The sequence below is a fragment of the Lathamus discolor genome, chromosome 6 (assembly GCF_037157495.1).
Source record: "Lathamus discolor isolate bLatDis1 chromosome 6, bLatDis1.hap1, whole genome shotgun sequence".
NCBI classification, from domain to species: domain Eukaryota; kingdom Metazoa; phylum Chordata; class Aves; order Psittaciformes; family Psittacidae; genus Lathamus; species Lathamus discolor.
This window is the reverse complement of record NC_088889.1, coordinates 29,951,105-29,974,282: the sequence shown is the minus strand read 5'-3', so window position 1 is coordinate 29,974,282 and position 23,178 is coordinate 29,951,105. Positions and strand designations below refer to the sequence as shown.

Here is a 23,178-nt window from a genome sequence, read left to right as displayed (position 1 = left end):
GCATCATCATCAGAGACAGACTCCTCCCATCTGCTGGGCTTGGTAGCATAAGATAGTGAGCCTGTGGGAGGTGGCTGCATTGTCCCAAGGTCCTCCTTTTCCACAGAGCAGGCACATACTCTGTGGTGCTGACCCAAGGACAGCACTCCTGCTGGTGCTGACCCAAGGACAGCAGCTACACAGCATGTTTTGGTTTGTGTTGGTGCTTCTTGCACCCAACTTAAAAGAGAAGGGACTTGGCTGTCAAGCAGAAGGATTCCTTGCTTTCATTGGAAAGAATTCACCATCCTACAGATTTTGAGCAATAGAAAATAGCAAAGGACTGGGAAGCTCCTGACAGCAGCAGTTACTTGCTGGTCAGGATACCCCAGCCATGCTTTACTCTCACTGGAATAAAATGATGGGCCCTATAGTGCACCACAGATCCCGACTGTTTTGCTTCAGGTCTAGCAGCTGGACCAGATGCTGCATCCACAGCTCCCCACCTGAGGAAAAAGTGGGACTGGTGGTGAGTTCTGTCTTCATACCCTCACTTCTTCTTTCCTCATGCAGCTCTTGGCTTCCTCTTGCTGTTTTCTTCTGTATAGACAATATAGGCTTCATTCATCCCAGCTGGAAGCCAGTTCGCTCAAGGAACTCCCCTCTACTCGCAGAATTTCCTCTCCTCCCACCTCCTAAATAGCAAATTTATTCCTGAGAGGAAGAGAATGCTGTCACAGCATCCTACAGACAGGATTCATGAAATCCCATTTCTGTGGGGTGCCCTTTCATGAGCTTTAATTATAGTCCCCAGCAAAAGTACTCTAATATGTGATTATAGAAGACTCCCCTATTATATCAAGTCCTATTAGTAGATACCCAAGCTCTTCTATATGATTAGTGGTAAGCTGCATTACTGCAACTATTAAGTAAATAATACTGTTTCTATAAAGACTTTATTCACAAAAAGCTCAAGAAATAGGCATAAAATGTACGGAATCAGTAGAAAAATAAGAAATTTGCCATCTTTTTAATGTGTATTTATGCTTTTAAATGTATCTTGTATAAGCACGTTTGTGCATGGCATGGACTAAGAAAATTATTTTCCAACTGCCATGTGTTACTAGTGCTTCTAGTCCAAACATGCAAAATAATCTCCTCTGGATTATTTTTCCTTTAGAATCTGTCACGTCTCTGGGTTTATAGCTTCAGACGTTCAATAATATCACATAATTTGGTTGGCAATTGACTGCTTACCCTGGGAGCATTCCAGTTTGTTTAGCTTTATTTAACAATATTTCCTTTAATTTAGGAGACAATAATTGGATTCTCAGCATTTTCACTGGCAGTCCTTGGTCCGGCTGGATGGTTCATGTGCCACCTTCCAAGAGACAGAAAGAAACAGAAAACATCCCTTCAAAATTAAGATCTGAAGGCTGCAATAAGCTGTAATACTCCTAACTTGGACCCTCGTGAAAGGGAGAACACAGTGACTTTTGCAGGCCAGTTTAAAATAAAATGATTGAGCAATGAGTTCAGGTTTTATGTAGGTCACATTGCTTCCATATGAAAAAAACAACAAAACAAGACAAATCAAAACTCCTGATAGAGGATATGGCTAACTAAAGTCCTAGCTCACAGTCATCAGTTCTGTGGGAGAGATCCTAAATCATAAACCTTTTGCAGATATTGTAGAACTGGACCCAGATATAAAATGGTGTAGTGATTGCAACATAATGTTAAGTCTACTCTTCCACCATCTGCTGCAGTGGGACCAGGCTGCATGGACCAGTTTGAACCTGTCACCAGGTACTGTGGGAAAATAATGGAAGATTGAGCAGGAGAACTGTAAACATGCTCCACTGACTTGCAGCTGTGGTGTTGAAAAACACATACATCATACTAATTGCTGTTTGGCCTTGTGTGTTGGACAAGTAGAACATCTGTGTTTAGATAACATTGGCCTGTGACACACTTAGAGGCACCCTACTGAACATGCCTGAGATTCCTGCCCTGCTGTCGGAGATCAAAGGACAGTGGTAAACTGTGCCTGTGTGAGTGAATCCCTGAAATAAAGGTGAGGCCAGCAGGTTGATGATCCTCCAGCATGGGCTGAGCTCTGTGGTGCTTGTGTCCCTGGCTGTGTGCCTCTGCCTGGGGGCTGCTTCAGGGATCCCCTGGTGGGCGAGGTAACGAAAATAAACTTATTCTCTGCATTTCATCCATGGTTCTGTGGTGGTTCCTGTACTCTGCCTGTGCTGGCTCACACAGGTGCCACCAAAACTTTAAATTAAATAAATGGGAAAAAATACAGAAAAAATATTTTCATAGTCCTTCCATTTATTGTAATCTCAGGCAAAAACTTGGAGTTTATCATTAAACTTTATGTGTGTTCTTTTGGGAAGTTCCTGCACCCAGTCTTCTTTTCCATCAGAACAAATGTCCTCTGCAGGTTATGATTGTCATATACTTCAATTTATTTTCAATTTTTAGTTAAAAATTTGTGACATTCGAGATGTTTTCCCACAGTTGCTATTTATAATGGATGACATGATAAATACTTTGAAGTCTAGACTGTATTTGAAATAAATAAAATAAATGATACTTGTTACGCCATGTTACATGTGTTATAAAGGTCTTCTAATGATTTCATGTCTGTCTTGCAAAAAAAAATCATAATAATAACCTTTTTGCTTAATTATTAGTTGTGATGCTGAAATATTAGTAGAATATGATTTGTAATTCCATTAACTTATTCGTAATGTCTGGCATCAAAACAGATTCTGAAAGTAGGGCTGTGAATGTGTGAAAGCGTACATTCCTGCTGTATTCCTAAAGTATGATTTTCAAATAAACTGTTTGTGTTCTGTTCAGTCTTTTGATCACAACTGAAGTTTTCAGAATGACAATGGCGGCATCCTGATTGTTTAAAGAATGTGGTAGTGGTCTATTTTTTGCAAAAGAACTATAGTTTTGTCACTGGATTGAACAGCTGGAAGCCTAGTTACGTGTGTGGAAAGTTTCCCACAGATTTTGATGAGTTTTGGATAGGTGCCTACATTCCTGGTATCCAGAGAAAAACGCATGCCAGTAACTGAAATGTAGTTGAGCAAGTACTCTGAAACTCTGCTCCTGTACACCATGAGAGCACCCACCAAAATCAGTAAGGCTATTTTGCTGAACCTTTTGTAACAAATGGTTTTGAACATTTCAGTGTTCCTGCTTCTTCTGCATCTGATTTTGTCATCCTTCTCTCACCTGGTAATAACTAAATAAATCAGTAAGGTATGACATTTCAGTCACTGGACTTGTGTTGTGGTTTAAGCCCAGCTGGCAACCAAGCCCCACACAGCTACTCATTCACTCCCCAAGTCAGGATGGGAAGTGAATCAGAAGAGTGAAAGTGAGAAAACTCCTGGGTTGAGATAAAGACAGTTTAATAGGTAAAGCAAGAGCTGCAGGTGTAAGCAAAGCAAAACAAGGAATTCATTCACTGCTTCCCATGGGCAGGCAGGTGTTCAGCCATCTCTGGGAAAGCAGGGCTCCATCATGTGTAACTGCCACTTAGGAAGACAAAATGCCATCACTCTGAACATCCCACTCTTCCTTCTTCTTCTCCCAGCTTTATGTGCTGAGCATGACACCATATGGTATGGAATACCCCTTGGGCCAGTTGCGGTCAGCTGTCCCAGGTTTGTCCTTTCCAAACCCTTCATCCCTTGCTGGTGGGGTGGGGTGAGAGGCAGGAAAGGCCTTGACTCTGTGTAAGCTAAGGGTGCTCCAGTTTTGTAAATTTAGTGCACTTGTTTTTACTCCAAGGCTCTAGTCTCTGATAGTCCACCCTTCAGTTCATCTTATGTAACTCCTGGACTCCTGTGGGGAGCAAACCAATTTGGTGGAGAGACTAGCTAGCTTACTGGGTGCTATGAAGGTAGCCTTTAAGCACACAAGCAAGGTCAGTCAAGTTTAACTGTTACTGAGCCAAGGCCTGCACCTTGGCACGAGTCACAAACATGGTACATGGTACCCATGCAGCTAAATGCTGAGGGCCTTATCAGTGTCAAATGTTGCATGCTTTCTCCTCACAACCTTCATGGAAAACCTCCTGCCTTCTTTTGCTCTCTGACACTGTTTTTTTGCCCAACAGAGGCATTTTCCAAATGTTTGTACTTCAGCGCAGAAATTCTAAAGCAAAACAAATTATGCTCTGGGTTTCTTGTTTTCCATGTGCATGTCTTAGCCTTTGGGCCATGATGCTGTGATAGGTTTTAAGAAAGCATTTTTTGGACACTTGTCATTCTAATTCCTAAAGCATTTCAGACACTACAATGTGCTTTTACTTCAGCCATGTAGGTAGGTGGCATAGTCAATTTTGCACGAGTCTGAGATTAAAAGTGAGAAAATAATTCAAGTTACTGGGGTAAGATCTAATTCACCCAGCGTGATCTAATTTTCACAAACACAGCACAGTAGCTGTCAGAAATACCTTGCTTCTTAGAGCTAGTAAAGCTGATCTCTGATTTTATAATGGTCCTAATACATGCTCCTCAGTTTTGTGCTACTTCTCTATGCAGGACACCATTTATTTCTGAAAACTCCACTGCTATGGTGACAAATTAAGTGTTTTGTTCACTGAGAGGCTAATGACATCAATCTAGAAGAGAAATTGAGGGCATTTATCAAAGACTTTTTTTTTTTACAGTGACGGATACTGACAAATACAATAATCAAGCTAACATCCATGGGGTTAGTAGAAGTGATTGTCAGGATAAGAACAAAATTACAGATTTGTAAATGCAACCAAATAACCACCATATTTCCTAATGATTTTTTTTTCTTGAAGTCTTAATTGCTCTAAATTGCAGTGAGAAAGAACAAATATTAATGTCACAGCCTGGCTACGCTGTTGGGATCACAGTACTAGCAATGAGACCCAGAGCTCAGTAATGCTCAGTTCCCAAGCCAGTGATGACGGAAATGCGGTTGTCACGTGGCAGGTGAACCTTCAGCCAAGGTTCTGATCACATCACAATCACTTCTGATATGACTGCATCTTCTGCTGTTCTGTTCTATTCTATTCTATATTCTAATTCCTATCCTGCCTTCCTCTATACCTTCCTCTAAGTCTCAGCACAGAGGCGAATGCTAGGTATCTCCTCCTCAGAGGAATTTTTCCTGTACAAGACTATACAAGCTGTTGGTAATGCTATGTTACTTTTTGTGCATAGAGATGATTTTTTTTTTGTGTGCAAGAAGAGGTGCCTCTTCTGCTCACTCTCTTGTTGTCTGACGTCAGTTAACCCAGGTATCTAAGCTCTGAGCAGCAGCTCCAGGATACCAGGACACATGCTGCAGCCTATCGGAGTGGATCCTAATGGTTCAGTTTAATGCCAGATAGACTTTTTCCTCAAGCGATTATCTATGCTAACATCATTCATGAGGATTAATGCTTACAGAGAGCAAAGATTTAAGGACAAATTAAATTTAATGGGGTCTAACTAACTTTTGCTGTCAAACACACGTCTGAGCCTGAGGGCCTCCATCTGCTGTTTGAATCTGACAGGGAGGTTGGTCCCTACACAGGAGCTGTTCAGGGGCTCCAGTCCCATGCCAAGCACCTTACAGCTGCTTTATGTGAGCCTGGTAAAAACTCAGACAGCACCATATGCGTTGAAAAGTCCTGAATATGCCAGAGAAACTCACCCTCTCCTGCTTCAGTGTACTTGTTATGTTTGGATTTTCTTATTGGGATTACCACTGGCGCATCGGGCAGACTCTGCTCTCCCTTGCCTCCTTTGTTTCATGGCAGATAGGCCTGTAATGATTAAAGCAAGAATCTGAGACATCCCAAACATTTCCCCATCTCTACTGCAGGTTTAATACCCCTATCCCAATGATAAACTCCTGACAGAGGAGGACTCATGTTCATCCTCATGACTCTTCTCAACAGCTGGGATTGTTTAGCTTCAGGGTAGAAAAATCTTGGGGGTGGGGTTGGGGGGATGGTGGTGTTTGGAGGGGGTGTTCTTGTCAATGTATATAAACACCTGAGGGGAGGGAGTAAGAAGATAGAGCCATAGTTTTTTTCAGTGGCACTAAGCAACAGGGCCAGAGGCAATAGACACAAACTGAAATACAGGAAATTCCACTCAAACATAAGAAAAAGCTTTCCTACTGTGAGGATGGTCAAATATTGGAACAGCTTGCTTAGATAGGTTGTGGGGTCTCCATCCTTGCGGATGTACAAAACCTGACTGAACATAGCCCTGAGCAATCTGCTCTAGTTGACTTTGCTTTGAGCAGAAAAGTTGGAGTAAACAAGCTCTAGAGGTTCCTTCCAGCCTCAGTGATTCTATGATTTTGTGAAATTTCCACTCATGAATGCATAAAAGTACCATTTCTTCTCTTTATTTTTCATCAGTTGGTATGTATCCATTCCCTATTCATTTATAGGTAAAATGTTCTTGCATTAATGAGCTTGCTTGTGAGCTTTCAAATGCCTGCAGCTTTTATGTGTTCTCTTAACTGAGTGCATGCAGAGGTAAAAAACATATGGACATAAATTTTAGCTGCTCAAAAAATGTTTTCAGTGGAGCGCTGTACCCATTTTGTTAGGATCTTGCTGAGAAATGGTGGCTCTATTCAGCAGAGACTTGAGAAATTAATTCCCAGAGTGCCATGTTCCTGTATTTGCTCTTTTATGACATTTGTTCACAATTTAAAGCATGAGACCTTATGCTTGTATTAAAAAACTAGGAAAAAAATCTATCGAATTGTTTGACCAAGTAACAGATTACTTGTATCAGGATTTATCTGGGGCTTAGGCATTTTTTAGGAATGTGGGGGACTTGTAAGCAATAAACTGTGTTCCATATACCTGAATTACATGCTGAACTGTGTAGGACCTTGTTCAGTAAATGCAGGCATAGCTGCAATTTTCAGGCACTTAAACCAAAGAAGAAATTTTACATGAGAAATGCAATTCATATTTTCTCAGTGTGTTCCTGCTTTATCAACCTGAGTGTTTTCAGTAGTCTCACCCCTGGTATGTGAACACTTGGTATATTTTAAGGGATACATATGGGAGCTCAGTTCCTCTCAGTGCAGAGTTCCCTAGTGTTTTGTAATGAGCAATAAAGCAGTTCAGATGACTGATCTAACAGACATCAACAGAAATTCAAGCTGAAGTTGAAACCTGCCTTCAAGAGCCTATTTCAATAAAGTCTGAAAGCCATTTGTCTGTATTTTCAGCACTTATGTTCTATGTTGTGAGAGCTAGGGTTGCATAAGTGGGGCTTATAGCACCACATGACCTCCCTGGACATATCATTAAATAAAAATAAACAGAAAAACTCTCATTCCCTTCAGTAGAATCTGATCTAATGTGTCAGTTTCTAATAAAAGGATAAACATTAATGTTTACTCTTACAGGTTTAAACGTAAAAGAGAAAAATGTTTAGGTAGCAGCCTACGTGATCTTGCAGCAAGCTCAACAGGAAAAAGGACCAAACCACCTATGGGAATGGGGCAGTGTATTTGCTTTCGTGAAGTACTGCTCAGGGAAATGGAGGTGACTCTTTTCCTATTTAACTCGTGCCTTTGGTTGCGGATCAGTCCCACTATAGTTGCAGCTTGCTCACACAAGCCAGTGGTGGTGGTTTAAGTTGGCTTCGCTTTCTCTTTGGGGCTCACAAGCAGCAGGGAGTGTGGGAAGAACTATGGCCTCAAGGAAATACAAAAAGAGTTCAATTTTTGACCTAATTGTGTTGAAAAAACATTGCACATGCAATGCACCAAGCAATCTTTTATGAGATTGCTTTGAGAAAAAACCCAACCTCTTAAATGCCAGCAAACAGCAACGTGCATCATCCCCAGCTCAGGGCAGCAGTAATTTGGAGGCTTTGCCTTGCATGTTGAGTAATAAAATGTACCTATTTTCCTTCACCTTTGCAACACAGTTCTCTGGCTGCCACAGGCCTGCTCATCTTATGTAGTAGCCCAGTGTTTTGAGGAGAGTATGTTGCAACTGACTTTATCTATAAACATCCGGCTCATATGCCCTGGCTGGTGAGATATTGCTGTTTCCACATACCTTTCTCAGAGGTGTGAGGATGTGAAAAACTGTTTTGTAAGGTTTCGGAGAAGAAACTCATAGCTAGCTGTTCATTTCTGAGATCTGGTGACGCCAAGTCTGGATACTGTGGAAGCTGACAAGACACACACTGGTGAAATCATTTCTCTTTGAGCAAACAAATTATGTTGCTGTTACTGTAGTCCCATCACAACTGGTCTTTACACCCCACTTTTGTCCCACACTGATGGTACCTGTGGCAGTTACCGTAGCTGGGATCTAGTGATGGACAGGAGGCACAGTCGGGGCTGATCTCAGCCCTGTCTTCTCAGGGAAGGCAGAACAGTTCCAAGACAGCTTCTTGGGATACTGTGGAAACAAGTGGGCAAACCCGACCAGGGGCTCCTGACTTCATGCTCTCCAGAGGTACACAGCTGGAGCCCAGGGGATCGAGGGCAGGGGTACTCAATGGAATGCATCCCTATTTCAAGCAAAGAATAAACGGAGTACACAGACCCACGGTCCCAGGGAACTCCCCTGTCAATGACCCCCCGTCCCGGACTAGCCCAGCGCTCCACCTCTTGCTGCTCCCCGCAGAGCTGGCCGTCGGGCCGGGACCTGCGCGCCACAGTCCCCCCAGGAGCCCGGAACGCTCGCAAAACCCTGGGGGCACCGCCGGGGCCCTGGGGGGACTCATCGGGAGCTCCCTGCCCCGCGCTCCGGCGCCGTCGGGCCGCCCCATCCCCTGCCGAGCCCCCCCAGCAGCAGCCAGCCCCAACCTCCAGACGCGCTTTCCCTTTAAGAGAACGCTCCCTCCCAGCCGCGCCCGTCCGGCGCTCCCGGCCCGCAGCCCTGCGGCAGCGGCAGCGGCAGCGCCGAGGAGCGGGCGCGCTCACCGCCGCTATCGCCGCGGCCATCACCGCGGCCGGGGGCAAGCGCTCCTCGGCGGCTGAGGGGCAGAGCGGGCCGGCAGCATGTCCACTAAGGCGGAGCAGTGTGAGTGGCGGGGCCGGGAGCGCGGCAAGGGCCGGGGCCTGTCGGAGGGGAGCGGGGGTTGGCCGGCCGGGGTTGCCTCCCGCCGATGGCGCTGCCTGGCTGTCCGTCAGCCCGGCGGGGCAGCGCTGCCCGGTCTCATCCCGCCCGATGTGGCGGCCGGGCAGCAGCGAGTGCAAGGGGAGGGGGGGCTGCCTTCGTTCTGGCGCTTTCTGTCTCTGCCGCCGCCGAGGGCTTGCTTGGTGGCGCCGGCCCGTGGAGCATCTCGCCTGGCGCCCCGCGCCTCGCTGGCCGGGCGGCCCTTCAGGGCGGCCCGCGTGTTGGTGCAGAAGCAGCTCCGGGGACCTGAGGGTACTAACGAGGGATCGGGGGGTGAGAGTTAAGACTGAGGCTGCCGGCTTGGCCCTCCACCCCACGGCGGTAACCCTCCAGCCTGCCTTCTCACCTGGTGCTGTGCCATGTCCCAAAGGATGTAGCCCCCCGAGAGACCGGAGAGCCGACCGTGGAGACCAGAGATGACCTATCCATTGTCATCTTGCAGGCGGTCTTGCTGCGAGCGAGAAGGGAGGTGTGCTGTCAGGTGTGCTGTCATTCTTGCTGTGCTGCTCACCTTTTGGATGAGTGTAGGCAGGGTGTCACTGTCTCGCTGGCACGCTGCCTGCCATAGCCCCCAGAGTCTCGCAGCAGGAGCCCCCCTGGTGCTGACACAGCCCCTGCCCGGGGCCTAGCAAGCCACGGATGTTTCACCACCATGATGGCTAGATCTGATCCGAGCGAGAGCAGATGACATGGTGGTTGGGATGTCACCAGCTGGGCCATGTAAGTGTTCCCCGCTGTGGTTGCTGCTGCTAACAACTGGTGTGTCTGCAAGAAGCCTGGTAGGAGGCTTAAAGAAAAATACTAGGGTGGTCAAGCTTGTCACCTCCATCAATGACACTTTCTGTCCCCATACAGCGTCATGGTTGTGAGCCAGGCAGTCTGTGACCAGTAGGTTGGATTGATGTTTGTCATGGTGACATAATACAATCTGACACCTTGCATGCTGTGAGTTACTGTCTCCTTCCTCCAGGTCACTGGGGAGGATCCTTGTATTTATATATGCCTGTGCTGAACTGATCTAAGGAAAAGGATACTTGCATTTTTTTTCTTTAGGATTTACTGCTTATTTACAGTGACGAATGATGTTGCTATTAAAATATTATGTGGATGCTAATTTATTACTGTAGGGATACATTTCTGGCCTCATAAATAGAGACACAATGTTCTGACTGTGCAGCAGCTCTGAAGTATGCAGTGTTCGGATATGTACTGTTCTGTTCTTTCTGCCTTCCTCACCCCCCTCCTGAGTTCTGTAATTGTTTCTTCCTTCTTGTGATATTTATACATTAATTATGCCTCTTTGACACTGGCATGTGAAAGAATTTCTGACACCTTTTGTCCCAACACTGCCTTTGGCATTTTCTTTCTTTTCTATTCTGCCTTCTCTTTCCCTCCATTCCTAATGCTTTTGGTCTACTCTGTTTGAGCTTCTCTTTCATATTTTATCCTTGGCTGTTTTTTCTTTTCATCCCCTTGTACTGTTCAAGACAGTGCATCTTGGCCTGCCGTGTCCCTGCTGCTCTCTATTTTAAGACTTATTTGGGGTCTGGGTTCCAGATCTTTCAAATTCCTAATGTTCCTTCTCATGATGCTCCAGGTAGAGTATTCGGTTAATGGACATATCTTGTGTGTTATAACCTACTGAATGCATTTTGTTTACCAAGGCTGTTCCCCTGTCTAATTCTTACATCATTACCAAATGTCTTTGTCTCTACATAACTTCAAGATTGCCTTGCCTGCAATTCTTTACAAATGGTGATGGATTCCTACACAGATTATGTTGATGTGCATACATCACTACCAGGCAAACCTTCAAACCCCAGCTGTTGCTGCTGTTGCTTCTGCCCTCATTGACTGACAGGCAAGAACCAGAATGTTTTGGGAAGGAGGCAAGTCACAAGTCATAATGAATCTCAGTTTACCAAGAGCAGCAGCAAAACACTACGAATGAGGAAACAGACTGATCAGAACAGAAGAGGTGCTGGTCTAAACGTGAATCTTTGGCCACCCTACAGCTCTTTGGCAGGTTGTATGAACAACAGGTAAAATTGTGGCAGTCTGGGAAGTTGTCTCGAAGCCTCCCTTTTTTGTGACCACATGCATCTTGTATCTCATACCAGCAGTATTGGCGGTGACATCGTTTGACTCATCATGTCATGCCTGCAGTGTTCTGTTGTAGTCAAAGAAAACTAGTTCTTTTTCACCTTAAATAGGAGTAAGCAGTGTTTAGTTGTGGTAAGTAATGTCCTGGGAATGACTAGTGCCCACTCTGTTCTTCAGGATGGTGGGACAACCAAGACCATCTTTAAAGACTCCTAATGGTTTCAACTCTAGATTTTTACAAGGGGGCTAGTGAGTCTAGTTAGATTTGTGTAGATCCTAGAGAGATAACCCAGCAAAGTATCCTGGAATAACTTTTTTCTCATTTTTTACTATATATTTTTTTTAATGTGATGACCCTATGACAATGGCTAAGTACTTCCATGGAGGGACATGAGTTTTTGAAGTGTAACTCTGGGTGCTCAGACTATTGGATCATTCACACATTTATGTATCTTGAAAGCTGGCAAAGTTTTGCTCTGGGGCTTTCTTCAGAAGGTTCTGGGAGGCTGTGCTGAAATTGTAAGTGTTCTAGGAAACAGAACTGAGAGGTGAGGTTAAAACCTTTAGCCTAAAGCTAATGTTAATATGTAGGCATTATAAATAAGTTTTCTTGGATTTTGGTATTTTGTCTGATACAATTGCCTGTCAGTGCTGATTAATAGAAATAAATACATTTGCCTCTTTATTAAAAAAAAAAAAAGATTCTAGATACCGTATGTACATTCTTGAAATTAAGTACCTGTAGAAAGGCAGATCGTTCTCTGAAATAGATCTAGAACTGAATTCTGACATCATCTCTGGTATTTTGTTAATCCAGTTCACTTATAGATATTTGACACCAATCCATGGTAGCCACAGTAAACTGTGCATTTTGCTATGAGTTGTTCTTTGTTGGATACTGTGACAGTCTGTTTTCTTTGCAAATATGCCTGGGTTCATACTTCTTTTTTTCCCCAGCAAGAGAAAATAGCAGCAGAAAACACATTTATGAACTAATTCCTTTCTTAATCTAACTTAATCTAGATCAGTTTTTTTTGGGGGTCTTCATGGCAATTAAAAGAAGTGTCTATCAGAGTAATCTGGTAAACTGACCTGCAAATCAGGATCTAAAACTGAGGCACTGGGCAGAACGAATGAGATGTGGGGTGAGGAGGGGAAAGCAGGTCTTGGACTACTCAAATAAACTTTTGTAACGTGGAGTGAAACACATTATGAGCCAGTGTTACTACCCCACTGGTTTTGGGGATGTCTGCGCTAACTGTGGCTGGTCTCACAGAGACAGGGATAACTTCCTGCCACAGTGCTGTTCATGCACCACAGTCTCATGTGGTGGCCTGAAAGGCTCTGATCCTGCTCCTAGCTATACTGAGGTGATCTGAGTCCATGTGAAAAAACTTCTATTTTCAGTTGTTTGGGGGGGGCGGGCAGGGATAGGGATTGATTTTAATGATTCCATTAAGGTCACCTTAAAATAGATTTGTAAAATGAAACACTTAAAAGTGAGGAAATATAAGTTGCTTATGCATTGATTATTCCTTTTGCATATGCATTATGACAGTCTCCCTAATTGCATTTTTACTTGCTGTTTTCCCATAGACCCCAGCCCTATACGGTCACACAGTGCACTTTCTCCCTGTCATGGAGCAGGGTGATACTGTGAGGGAGACTTTTGTCTGTAGAAGCTTCACTTGTGACAGAAACTGGGAGGGGACAGCTGGTACAGCTGGAAACAGGAGAAAGGATGATCATGATGGGGGCAGTTGGGTGCTGCAAGACAGTTTGTTGTCAAGCAGTTTAAGCAGATGTTATTCTTCATTTGGTGATTATTTAAATCTTCCTCATTGTATGGGTAACTGACTTGAAATTGTCAAACCTTGTTTGTTTTGTGAGTGAGCACTCACAGATGCTTTTGTTTCCTGGATGTGAAAGGCCAGTACATGCTGCTATCTATACTGGGAAAATGGCCCTCAGTGTCTTGAGTTGAGCCTCCAACAGCAGTTGCAGATGCTTCACTCTTGGTGTCTGTCCTTCAGTCTTTTTCTGTGATATGCGTATAATGTCACCCCTTCTCATTTAACTGCCAGTGGTACAGAAATGAATCGGAATGCTCATGAGATGTTGAGGTACAGCAGCAGGAGGGGCATAGCAGAGTCTCTCCCGAAGTTAGTGCCCTTCTGTTCAGCAGAGAGCTTAATGATATTCCTTCTTTAATGAATGCTATTTGACAATGAGAATAAAACAAAGTATTGCCTAATTGCTCATTTAGGAAGCACATTTAGGAAGTGTTTCTGCCACACTGAAGGAGCCCTGTAGGGGAAGAAGGATATATCTTGGTGTAGGGAAGGACTCATAATCTGTATACTCAAGGGCCAAAGTAATTCAGAAATATGTCACCTTTTAACTGCCTATTACACAGTCTTGGTGCACTTTTAATATAATTAAGTTCTCTGCTTTCACTGGGGCTGTGTCTGCACAGTGCGATGCTATGAACAGCTGCTGAGCTGGTGCAGCCTCTGCCACAGCCAGTACACTCTGTTTCTCAGCAGATTAGTCTGAGTAGAGCAAAAAAAAAAAGAGGCGACTTTGCTAAGGTGTCTCTGTGTGAGACTGTCTTGAGCCACTTGGACAATGTAAGGCGTTGCAGCTATGGTGGGTAGTCCCTTTTGTCTTGTAGTGAACAATGATCTCTATTAGAAAGTAAGCCCACTCTTATTTTTAAAAACACAAAAATAGTCTTAGTAAAGGTGTAGAGCTCCTACTGCTCTTTGGAATCCCCTCACCTGCTTGATCAGACTTCCTAAGAAGCTAAAATCAACAGCACAGATCTTTTAATAACTTTAGTTAATCGCAAAAAGTAAATGCATGGCCTGAAGTAAATCACATAAGCTCTCTCTGTCTCAGCGTATGTCTCTGCTTTGGCTGCAGAAATATATATCTGTCTCACATGAACCTCCTGTGATCCAATGACTCATTCATTGTAAATTAATCTTGAGATTCTTGGAGACATGGAAGAAGTGCATTTTTTTGTTGTTTAAATTTTTTATTTTTTATTTAAAATTTCTAGCACTAATACAGATGCAGGCATTCACTTCCATGCTATCCCCTTCGCACACTTGCATTAGCGTGTTCAATTTATTCAGTCAAAACAGAAGGAACAGGGGGAGACTTTTCTGTTTTTCACTGTTTAATTCCTAAATTAAAAAAAGAAAGAAAATCAGCAGTAGTAGGAACAGATGCGATTCTGTCAGTCAGCAAAAAGACTAAATGAAAGTTTCTGTGCTTGTTTTTTGTCTTTTATGTAGTTGCTTCCAAAATCCGATACCTTCAAGAATACCACAACCGGGTCCTCCACAACATTTACCCTGTGCCCTCTGGAACTGACATTGCAAATACTCTGAAATACTTTTCTCAAACGTTATTGAGGTAAGTTTTAACTAATGCTCTTGAAGAATAAAGAGCTAAAGAATTGTAGGGGTGTATTGATTGACTTTTAATTTGTTGCAAGATTTAATGGGTCAATGCTCAGCAAAAGAGAGTCAGAGCATAATTTAAGAAAAGAATGGTATGAATTAATTTCTTCAGTGGCTGTTGCCCAATTTGCCCAGTTGAGCTGCTTACTGAGTGGCTGATTCTAAAATAAACTTGGTTGATTACACATTTGCTTGGCCCTTCTAAGACTTAACTGAATGCACAAAAGTGCTGAACTTGTGAAGAAAGGAATTTGTGACCTATAAAATTTTAGATGTGTTATACTCATGATTTCCTTAACAGTCCTGGTACCTCAGGATCCTAGAGCAATGCCAGATGAGCAAAACTAGCTTCTTACCGTGCTGTAGTTCAGCTGGCTGTCAGGCTTGGGTTTTGGTTCAGTCCCTCATAACAATACAAATAGGCACAAAGTTTGTATACAGATCTGGAGTTGCATGGCAAAACCAGGTCAGGATTGTTCTGACCTGGGGTTTTGATTTAGTCCAATACGTCATAATAGTATCTAGTACTAAGTACCAAATGATTACAGAACATATTTTGAATAGGAAATACTACCTCTTGTCTTGCTAAAAAGATGTGAAAAATTGAGAGACTTAATTAGGAATGACATACATTCCGTGGTGCTACCTAGTGGAGTCATACTTTCAAATTGTTTTTAATACAGGTTTTGACACCGAGGAGGTGATTTTTGTCTGTGCAGGTTTAGGCTAGTTTTCACATCCAGAAAAAAGCAGTTAAAGATGCATTCCTGTGCATTGCTTCCTGATTTATACTGGAAAGTTTGTCCCTTTTGTCAGAAGCTAGTTTGGGAATACAACTATTTGCCTTATTTGATGAGGAAATATTAACAAAATACAATTAACCCATGTATTTGTACACCCTGTAATGCATGCAAGTTGAGAAGCAAGAATTTAAACTTGCAAGAATAACCATAGCTCATTCTAACATTCATTTAAAAGCACATGAGGTATATAAAAACTCTTGACCTTCTTTATATGAATGTAAGATACATGGACAAAAACACTCATTATTAATGGAACACCTGTTCACTGCAAACAGGTTGTTTCCTGTTTACTTTTGAAAATCCCAAGAGTAGAAGTGTTTAAGCACTGTGAAATTGGTTTCCCTCAACCAGTAGGGCTTTTATTTTTTTAAAATGAATAAATTAAATTTTGTCTCATTATATTGCAGCAGTGGGAAAAAAATGTTCGAAGAGTCACTGAAGTTACCTCTAAAACGTGGCTCTGGTCCCACATCAGGCTGTTTTGATGCATTATTTGCACAACATAAGCATTAGGTAAGGGTCTATAAGACAAAATACCATCTGCTTAAATGCTGTGGGCCTGTAAGCAAGAAAGTTGAACTTGACATTTTCTCCCTTAGCTGTAACTACCAAGTGCTATAATGAGATCTTTTTCTTCTTGGGCAGAAGTATGTTGACAGCATGGATTTAGAGTCTGCTGCTTAAAGAAAGTGTTTTTATACCACTCTGTTGTCTTCATCTTTCTAAGCTGCACAGCTGACATATCTGGTGTGACAAATTCTTCACAATCCGCGAGCAGTGATGTTCCTGGGCTTACTGAAAAAGCTTTATAGTGACTGTGAGAGCAGATCAGAAATCAGGGTACCAAATGCACAACTAAGCAACTCAGTTTCTTCATTTCATGTTCAGAATGGGACTGAACCAAAATCCTGTGGCTGATAATGCTGAACCTCCTGCAGCAGAAGTGATAATCATATTTAAGATGCAGGTCTACACAAAAGACTTTGTCCTTCAAGATCTGGGATCTGGTCAGCCTCAGAGCTAGAAGGGTACCAGAAACAGAAGCCAGGACTTGGATGTAGGTTTAAGTGGACTGAGTTCTCATACCCAGCAAGGTCAAATCCACATTCTCAATCCCCATAACTGGGGAATTTGAACTATGGGTCAAAGCCTGAGTGCTGTGGTTGAACCACTGTGAGTTTAAACACTTGATGATATTAAGATAAAAGCTGGATAAAAAAGCAAAACAAAACACACCCTGTATTTAGTGTGGCAGATGGAAAGAAGGAAACTTCCCACCCACTGAGTGCAGATCTCTGCAAGATTTACCCTAAAACTAAGCAGACTGGTTAAGAACTTTTCTGAAGAGCGTGTTCAGATATTTCTTTGAATATTCTGCATGCTGAGTCTTCTTTCTGCCTCCTACACTGAGACTCCATTGTGCAAGGTTTAACATATAAGTACACGGTGGAGAATAATCTTTCTGGCTTGAGACAGAGAACATGCAATGAATTTGGGCTGCTAAGAGGATACTGATCAAACAGTAGCAAAAGTTCCCACTGATTTCTGGAGATTTCGGGTCTGGCCTTCAGAATAAGTTGCTTATGATCAGCTACTATTTTAAAACAATTTTCAAAAATATTACCCAGTTTGATGTGTACTCTCCTTGCAGCTGAAATTTTTAGGACAAACATTTTTTGGTGAACATAGGTAGTCACAGGAGTAGAGATTAGTCAGAGAAATTTCATATGATGATTGAGTTATGCAGGTGTAGCTTTTACTGTTTATTATGCTTTTTACCTTTCTGTGTTATGGACACGTTGAGTGTGTTCTTTTGAAGTGGGGCATTCCCACTGTTTTGGATCACATTCATACCTGGTGTCATTCTGCTAGCTATAGTTGGAATGCAGAAAGGGTTAACTTGCTCCTTTGCTCTCTACACAGCCTTGATAAATCACAAGCTTAGGGGTGGGGGGAACAGGTGCGGAATGGTTGAAAAAAAAAGAATAAAATCCTTATTTCTGTGAGCAAGCATCACATAAAATCACCATACACAATGCATAGCACATTGATCCATTTAGTTCTTTGTTAATTTTCTCTTTGGGAAAAGCATTTCTTTACATTACAGCATGAATTTGTTTCATGCCCTGCTCATTTTCAGTGTTTTCTCCCTCATTTGAGGAGTGATCTAAGACTTAATAAGCATCTTTCAGAACAGCTCATTCTTTCACATCTTCTTGGAGAAAATTCTCCATATGTATTTCTAAGTAAAATGTTGTACATAAGGAATAGTTATAAATGCCCAGTGGCTAATTAATGCTCAAGCTTGTTTTGCTGCCTTGGTGAGATGCAATTTGCTTGTACGCATTTTAGGAAACCTTTCCTGGAAGGCAATAATTTGGCGATAGATTTGCAGCAAAGATGTACAGATCTTGAAAGAAGCCCTGGTAGCTTTATCACTTGTCACAGAGCAAGTTCAGGATGGAGGTTTGATCTGCAGACACTCGAATTCAAACTCAGTACTTGGCTTGAACAGAAGCAGAAACAGACTGCAATCATTGTATCTTGGTCTTGGGGAACTTCCTAGATTTTCAATATTGACTCAGAATTTTGACTCAGAATTCTGTTTATTACTTGTAAAACATATGGGTCAAGCAAAAGCCTGGGTCTGAAAGTTTTTGGTGCTTGTTTGTGAGGTTTTTTTTCTCCTAAATTTCGTGTGGTTGTAGCTGGGATTTAAATACAGACTCATTGCTGTTTCTGAAGTGGACAGAATCACAGAATCAACCAGGTTGGAAAAGACCTCTTTAGATCATCAGTTCCAACCATTACTCCTGGACTGCTAAGACCACCACTAAACCATGTCACTGAGAGCCTGATCATGGTTTTGAGCACTTCCAGGGATAGTGATTCCACTGCTGGCCTCGGCAGCCTCTTCCAATGCCTGATCACCCTTTTGGTGAAGGAAGGATGCCTGGATCAAGATACAAGGTGGTGTGGCCTCTAATCCATAGATGGGTCGTAGCTCCATGTTAAAGGGAAGGAAAGCCTATAGAATAAGCTCTCCATCACTGCCTTAAGCTTTCCAAATCAAAGATTAATTAATACAGTAATATCCTTTCTGGAAATAGGTTCACTTGAAGTCATGTGTTGGGAAGTGAAGGAATGGGTAATTGGTATCATCTGTTGCTAGACAGGGAAGGAATACAATTTAGTGTCTTCCTATCTCTAACCATGAGCTGCAAAGTACAGCAAATGAACATCAAGCAAATTAAAAAGAATCAGCACTCTGATCATTTGTTTTTAAAGTCATACTAGATCTTAGGTGATTTTCTGATACAGTTCCATAAATACTGTCATGACAGTCACCACATTTCTTGTACTGGACATTGGGTAACAGAAACCAAAATAATCTACCAAATATGTAAGGCACAATAAAAAAGGAAAAAATAATAAGTATGTAGTTTCTTAAAACAGACTATGTCTGTCATCTCTGACTGCAAGTGTGATGTGATAGTAGGCACTTGGCCTAGAACTGTTCTTGTGAAAGTGTTTTATTTATATGGCAAATGAATGACACTTCTTATAAGCTGCTCTTACAAGCACCTTAGCAAGTATTTAACTTGCTTGCATAAATTGTTGAATTGACTTGTGAGGTAAGAGATATCTTTGCTAAGGTGATGATGCGACAGGGATTTCTGTACTGTTGAAGAGGACAGAGGTTTCCAGAAGTGCTCCCTCTTGACATAACTCTGCTCTTCATTACTGTGTCAAAATTTTCATGCCACTGACTTGTCTTTTACAAGTTCTAACTAACACTGGGGACAGAGTTAAACCAACAGCAGCTGCTTTTGGAAATCACAACCACTGAGAGGTGCAAAAAACCAAAAAAAGAGCAGCGTTATGCGTGGTTTAATATATTTAGAAGTTCTATTATTCTTTATAGGCACATAAGATTATGAACTCACCCTATAATTGCCTGATAACTAAAATATAACACTGCTTAAGTGGCAATTCATTTCTATTTAAAATAGTGCGGTTTATTTTTTTTAACATAAATCAAATTAACGTGTTTACAACCATGTTTACAACATTCTTAAAGCAACATAACAAGCTGGTTGTCGTATAGCTTCTATTTTGATTCCTGCTAAATCCTTTGTATTTTTTTGAAATTATCTCTCCTTTAGTTTATAGTGAGTTTTGTTGAATAATAACGTAAGTAACAGCAGGAATGTATGGTAACATACTGTCTGATCTGCAGTTACATAATTGATCTTGCTTGCTTAGCCCTTAGATTTTACGAAGGTAACTATTTACCCAAGGAGTGTTTGTATTCATAAAGTAAAATGTTTCCTCCCTAAACATGGGCAAAATTAAAAACACACATAAACAACCATTATCATTAGCTCACAAACATATGCCAAAGACCATCTACTGTATATTATTTTATAACTTTTACAAATGTAGTTTAGTTAACATTTTAGAAATATTATATTATTTCTAAATCCATGTGCCTGTTTAAACTTCATTATCTCAAATGATACTGAGTGAGTGGTCATGAAACAGTATCATAAAATACATACAGACATTATTTTAATGCAATAAACATGTGATTTTTAAGAGTATCTTAACAAACACACATGTTTATTCTTTGCTAAAACATGTTTCTGCAAGTGCCACACCTATATTTTGCATGTTTTCAGTCAGTCTGTTCAAAAGATTAGGGGGTTGGGGGAGGAGGAGGAAATAAATCTCTCAATCTTGGAGCAAAATACCAGCCTGTTTTGACACAGCTATTTTTCCATAGCAAATACTTAAAATGCTCAGATTTTTTCTTAACTGTGAAACATGGGTAGGGCACTGAAACATGCATTTTTATATTTTTGCTCCTTATGAACCAGATAACACATGAGATGCAATGAAATTTTCCTAGATGTTAATTTTTAATTCTCTTACCTTGAAGCATGAAAGTGAATAGTTGCTAGATTTGTAGACACACTGGTTTTGGTAATGATTGCATCTTATGTGGGATGTATCTGGTCTTTTATTATTTGTTTTATAGTGTCATTTCAATGTAATGTGCTGTTCTTTGTGTCTTTGTTGTCTCTTTTTTTTCTTTGTCCCCCCAACAGCATTTTATCCCGCACAGGGAAGAAGGAGAATCAAGATGCCTCCAATTTGACAGTGCCCATGACCATGTGTCTTTTTCCTGTGCCATTCCCACTCACCCCATCTCTAAGACCACAGGTCAGTTCCATCAACCCTACTGTTACTCGCTCCCTCCTTTACAGCGTCCTGCGAGATGCTCCATCTGAACGTGCCCAGCAAAGTCGTGATGCTCAGTTATCAGACTACCCATCTTTGGACTATCAAGGACTTTACGTGACACTGGTGACACTGCTGGATCTAGTTCCCTTGCTACAACATGGTCAACATGGTAAGCAGGCCCTTGAACCCTTCCAGTACACTTAACTTCAGTGCTGTGAACCATGAATGATACATAAATGCAGTAGAAGAGATGGGCCTAAACTGACCTGGATCTGGAATTCAAATCTTCTGGGATATGTTATATCTAAGTGTTTGGTTTGACTTTCTTAAATATTCTTAAATAAAAGATGGTTTTTTGCTAACTGTGGATTTGGCTTTGAATTCTTAGGTTGTCTGATTTTTAGTGATCTGTTGGTGGTATGTAACTAAAATACAACGGTATGTAACAAAAAAAATACAGATGTATCTTAAAAAAAATGGATTTTGAATTTTAATCTGTTGTGATATCTTCAGGCTGGTTCTTTTGGGGTGTTTCTCTTGAATAGGCACAAATTGCTTGCAGATGTGTATCTGGCCTGTAATAAATATGCAGATTGAGTGTTTTGGTGGAGGTCAATCTCTAAATAGAACATAGTATGCATTTGTTTAGGAAGAAATGGTAATGGTGGTTTGAGACGGCTTTAAAATATTGTTGGGTAAAACGTACTATCTCTGTCTGATTTACAGAAAAGCTGTATTTCCTTATGTTTTGGATCAGTTAATTGCAGGAATTTTTTGTGACTGGCTTATGTTAGTCTGTGGCTTTATGTAGTGGGATTCAGGAGCCCAGTATTCTCCCTGTGTTACATTAGCCAAATATTAATTTTCACCATGTTATCAATGCAAAATGTATTACTTACATCGTTCAGTATAGAAAGGTTGTCAATCTGGTACACTACTGAAATTCTTTAAGAGGAAAGTTGTTTTTGTTGAATGCTGAATTCCTTTTTAGTTGGCAACAGCATGTTTTGAATCAAAGACTACTGCACTAGGAATTGGTATTATCTTGCAAAGGAGGTTTCTGGCAAATTATAGACTTGTGGACTTCAATTTCTAGAAATGGGAAATTTAATTATCAAACCAATATTTTTCTAAATAGATAACATGGTGATAATTAACAACCAATGCAGACTTGTAAAGAGCAAATAACATTGAGCAAAAATTTCTTTTTATGGCAACACAATGGCTCTCATGGTGGAGTTTTCCTGTCCTTGGTCAGGCTTTTGTTGCTGTGTCACTTAACATCCTAATAGGCAATATGGGGCATACGTTTCCCCATTTGAGGGAGGAAAACATTCCAGGAGTAATTGCCAGCAGCTCTTGTCAGTTGGAAGGGTATACCAGGTGGGGGTCTTACAGGAGTCTGTGCTGGGTCTAGTGTTACCAAATACTTTATTTGTTTTACTTGGCTGATAGAAATGAGACAGCACTTTGATTTGCAGGGCTTATCAAGATGGCGAATATCACATCCTTTGTGTGAAAGATATGTGATTCAAAACAGTCTTGGCAAATAGTGTTCTGTTTTGAAACATCTCCAAAGGAGAAATGTAAAATACTATGTTTAAGCCGGAGGAATCAAAGGCAGAAATGAAATGGGGGAAATACTACCTTGAAAGTCGTACTGCAGAAGGATCTGGGTGTTACAGTAGATCAGAGGCAGACCATAAGTCACTAACACATATTAATATTCTTCTAGCAATATATAAACAGGTGCTTTGTGTAACAGCCCAATCAAGGCTTCAGCTGGAGTAAAATTCTCATAGTTGTCCATCTGGCTTAGAGAAAGACATGGACCGTTTGTGAGGAGTCCAGGAAAAATAAACAAGCATGATTTGAGGTCTTGAAGGTGTGAACGGTGAGGAAAAATGGAAAGAACATGGTTTGTCTAGCTTAGAGAAAAATTAAAGTGAGACGTGTTTATCATATACAAATATGGCAATGAGAAATAAAGTAACCAGAACTGTTTGTGGTTGCAAGTGATCAGGATGAGACATTATAAGCTTAAATTGCAGCAATGGAAAAAAAAAAAAAAGGCCTTTTTATTATAAAGATGGTTAAGCTCCAGGATGAATTGCCAGGAGGAGTGAACTGTCCTGTGGAATTCTAAGAACAGTTTAGATAAATATCTGAAATACCTGCCAAGAATAATTTGGTTGACTCATGCTTGGGGTAAGGGGAAGTCACTTGCTATTTTTCATGGTTCTGTGTATGGAGACTTGTGCAATACGACTTGTCATTTATTTCTCCCTCAGCTTAGCATTTGACTAAAGGAAGTATATACATTTTTTAATCAGAACAAACAGTGTTGTTTGGGTAAGTAAAAATGGTGTTCCAGGTGGTCCTGAGCTTTCATGCAATGCTCTCAATGCTTAAC

The 23,178-nt window shown here is 41.5% G+C and overlaps 1 protein-coding gene and 1 long non-coding RNA gene across 3 annotated transcripts in view; one reads left to right on the top strand and one right to left on the bottom strand.

Moving 5' to 3' along the window:
* Positions 1-1,194: 1,194 nt before the first annotated feature.
* Positions 1,195-9,258, bottom strand: LOC136017353 (uncharacterized). The gene is made up of 5 exons (XR_010613911.1): positions 8,947-9,258; positions 8,305-8,419; positions 8,072-8,186; positions 5,683-5,794; positions 1,195-1,360 (listed from the first exon to the last, which is right to left on the bottom strand). It is a non-coding gene; the product is annotated as an uncharacterized LOC136017353 (long non-coding RNA).
* Positions 8,890-23,178, top strand: part of UNC79 (unc-79 homolog, NALCN channel complex subunit) — a 113,791-nt gene continuing 99,502 nt past the window's right edge. For both annotated transcript variants that reach the window (XM_065685578.1, XM_065685577.1), the window contains exons 1-3: positions 8,890-9,046; positions 14,548-14,668; positions 20,630-20,934. In XM_065685578.1, coding sequence (XP_065541650.1) covers positions 9,025-9,046; positions 14,548-14,668; positions 20,630-20,934 — 448 coding nt within the window. In that variant the 5' untranslated portion in view covers positions 8,890-9,024. The remainder of the gene's footprint in view (positions 9,047-14,547; positions 14,669-20,629; positions 20,935-23,178) is intronic.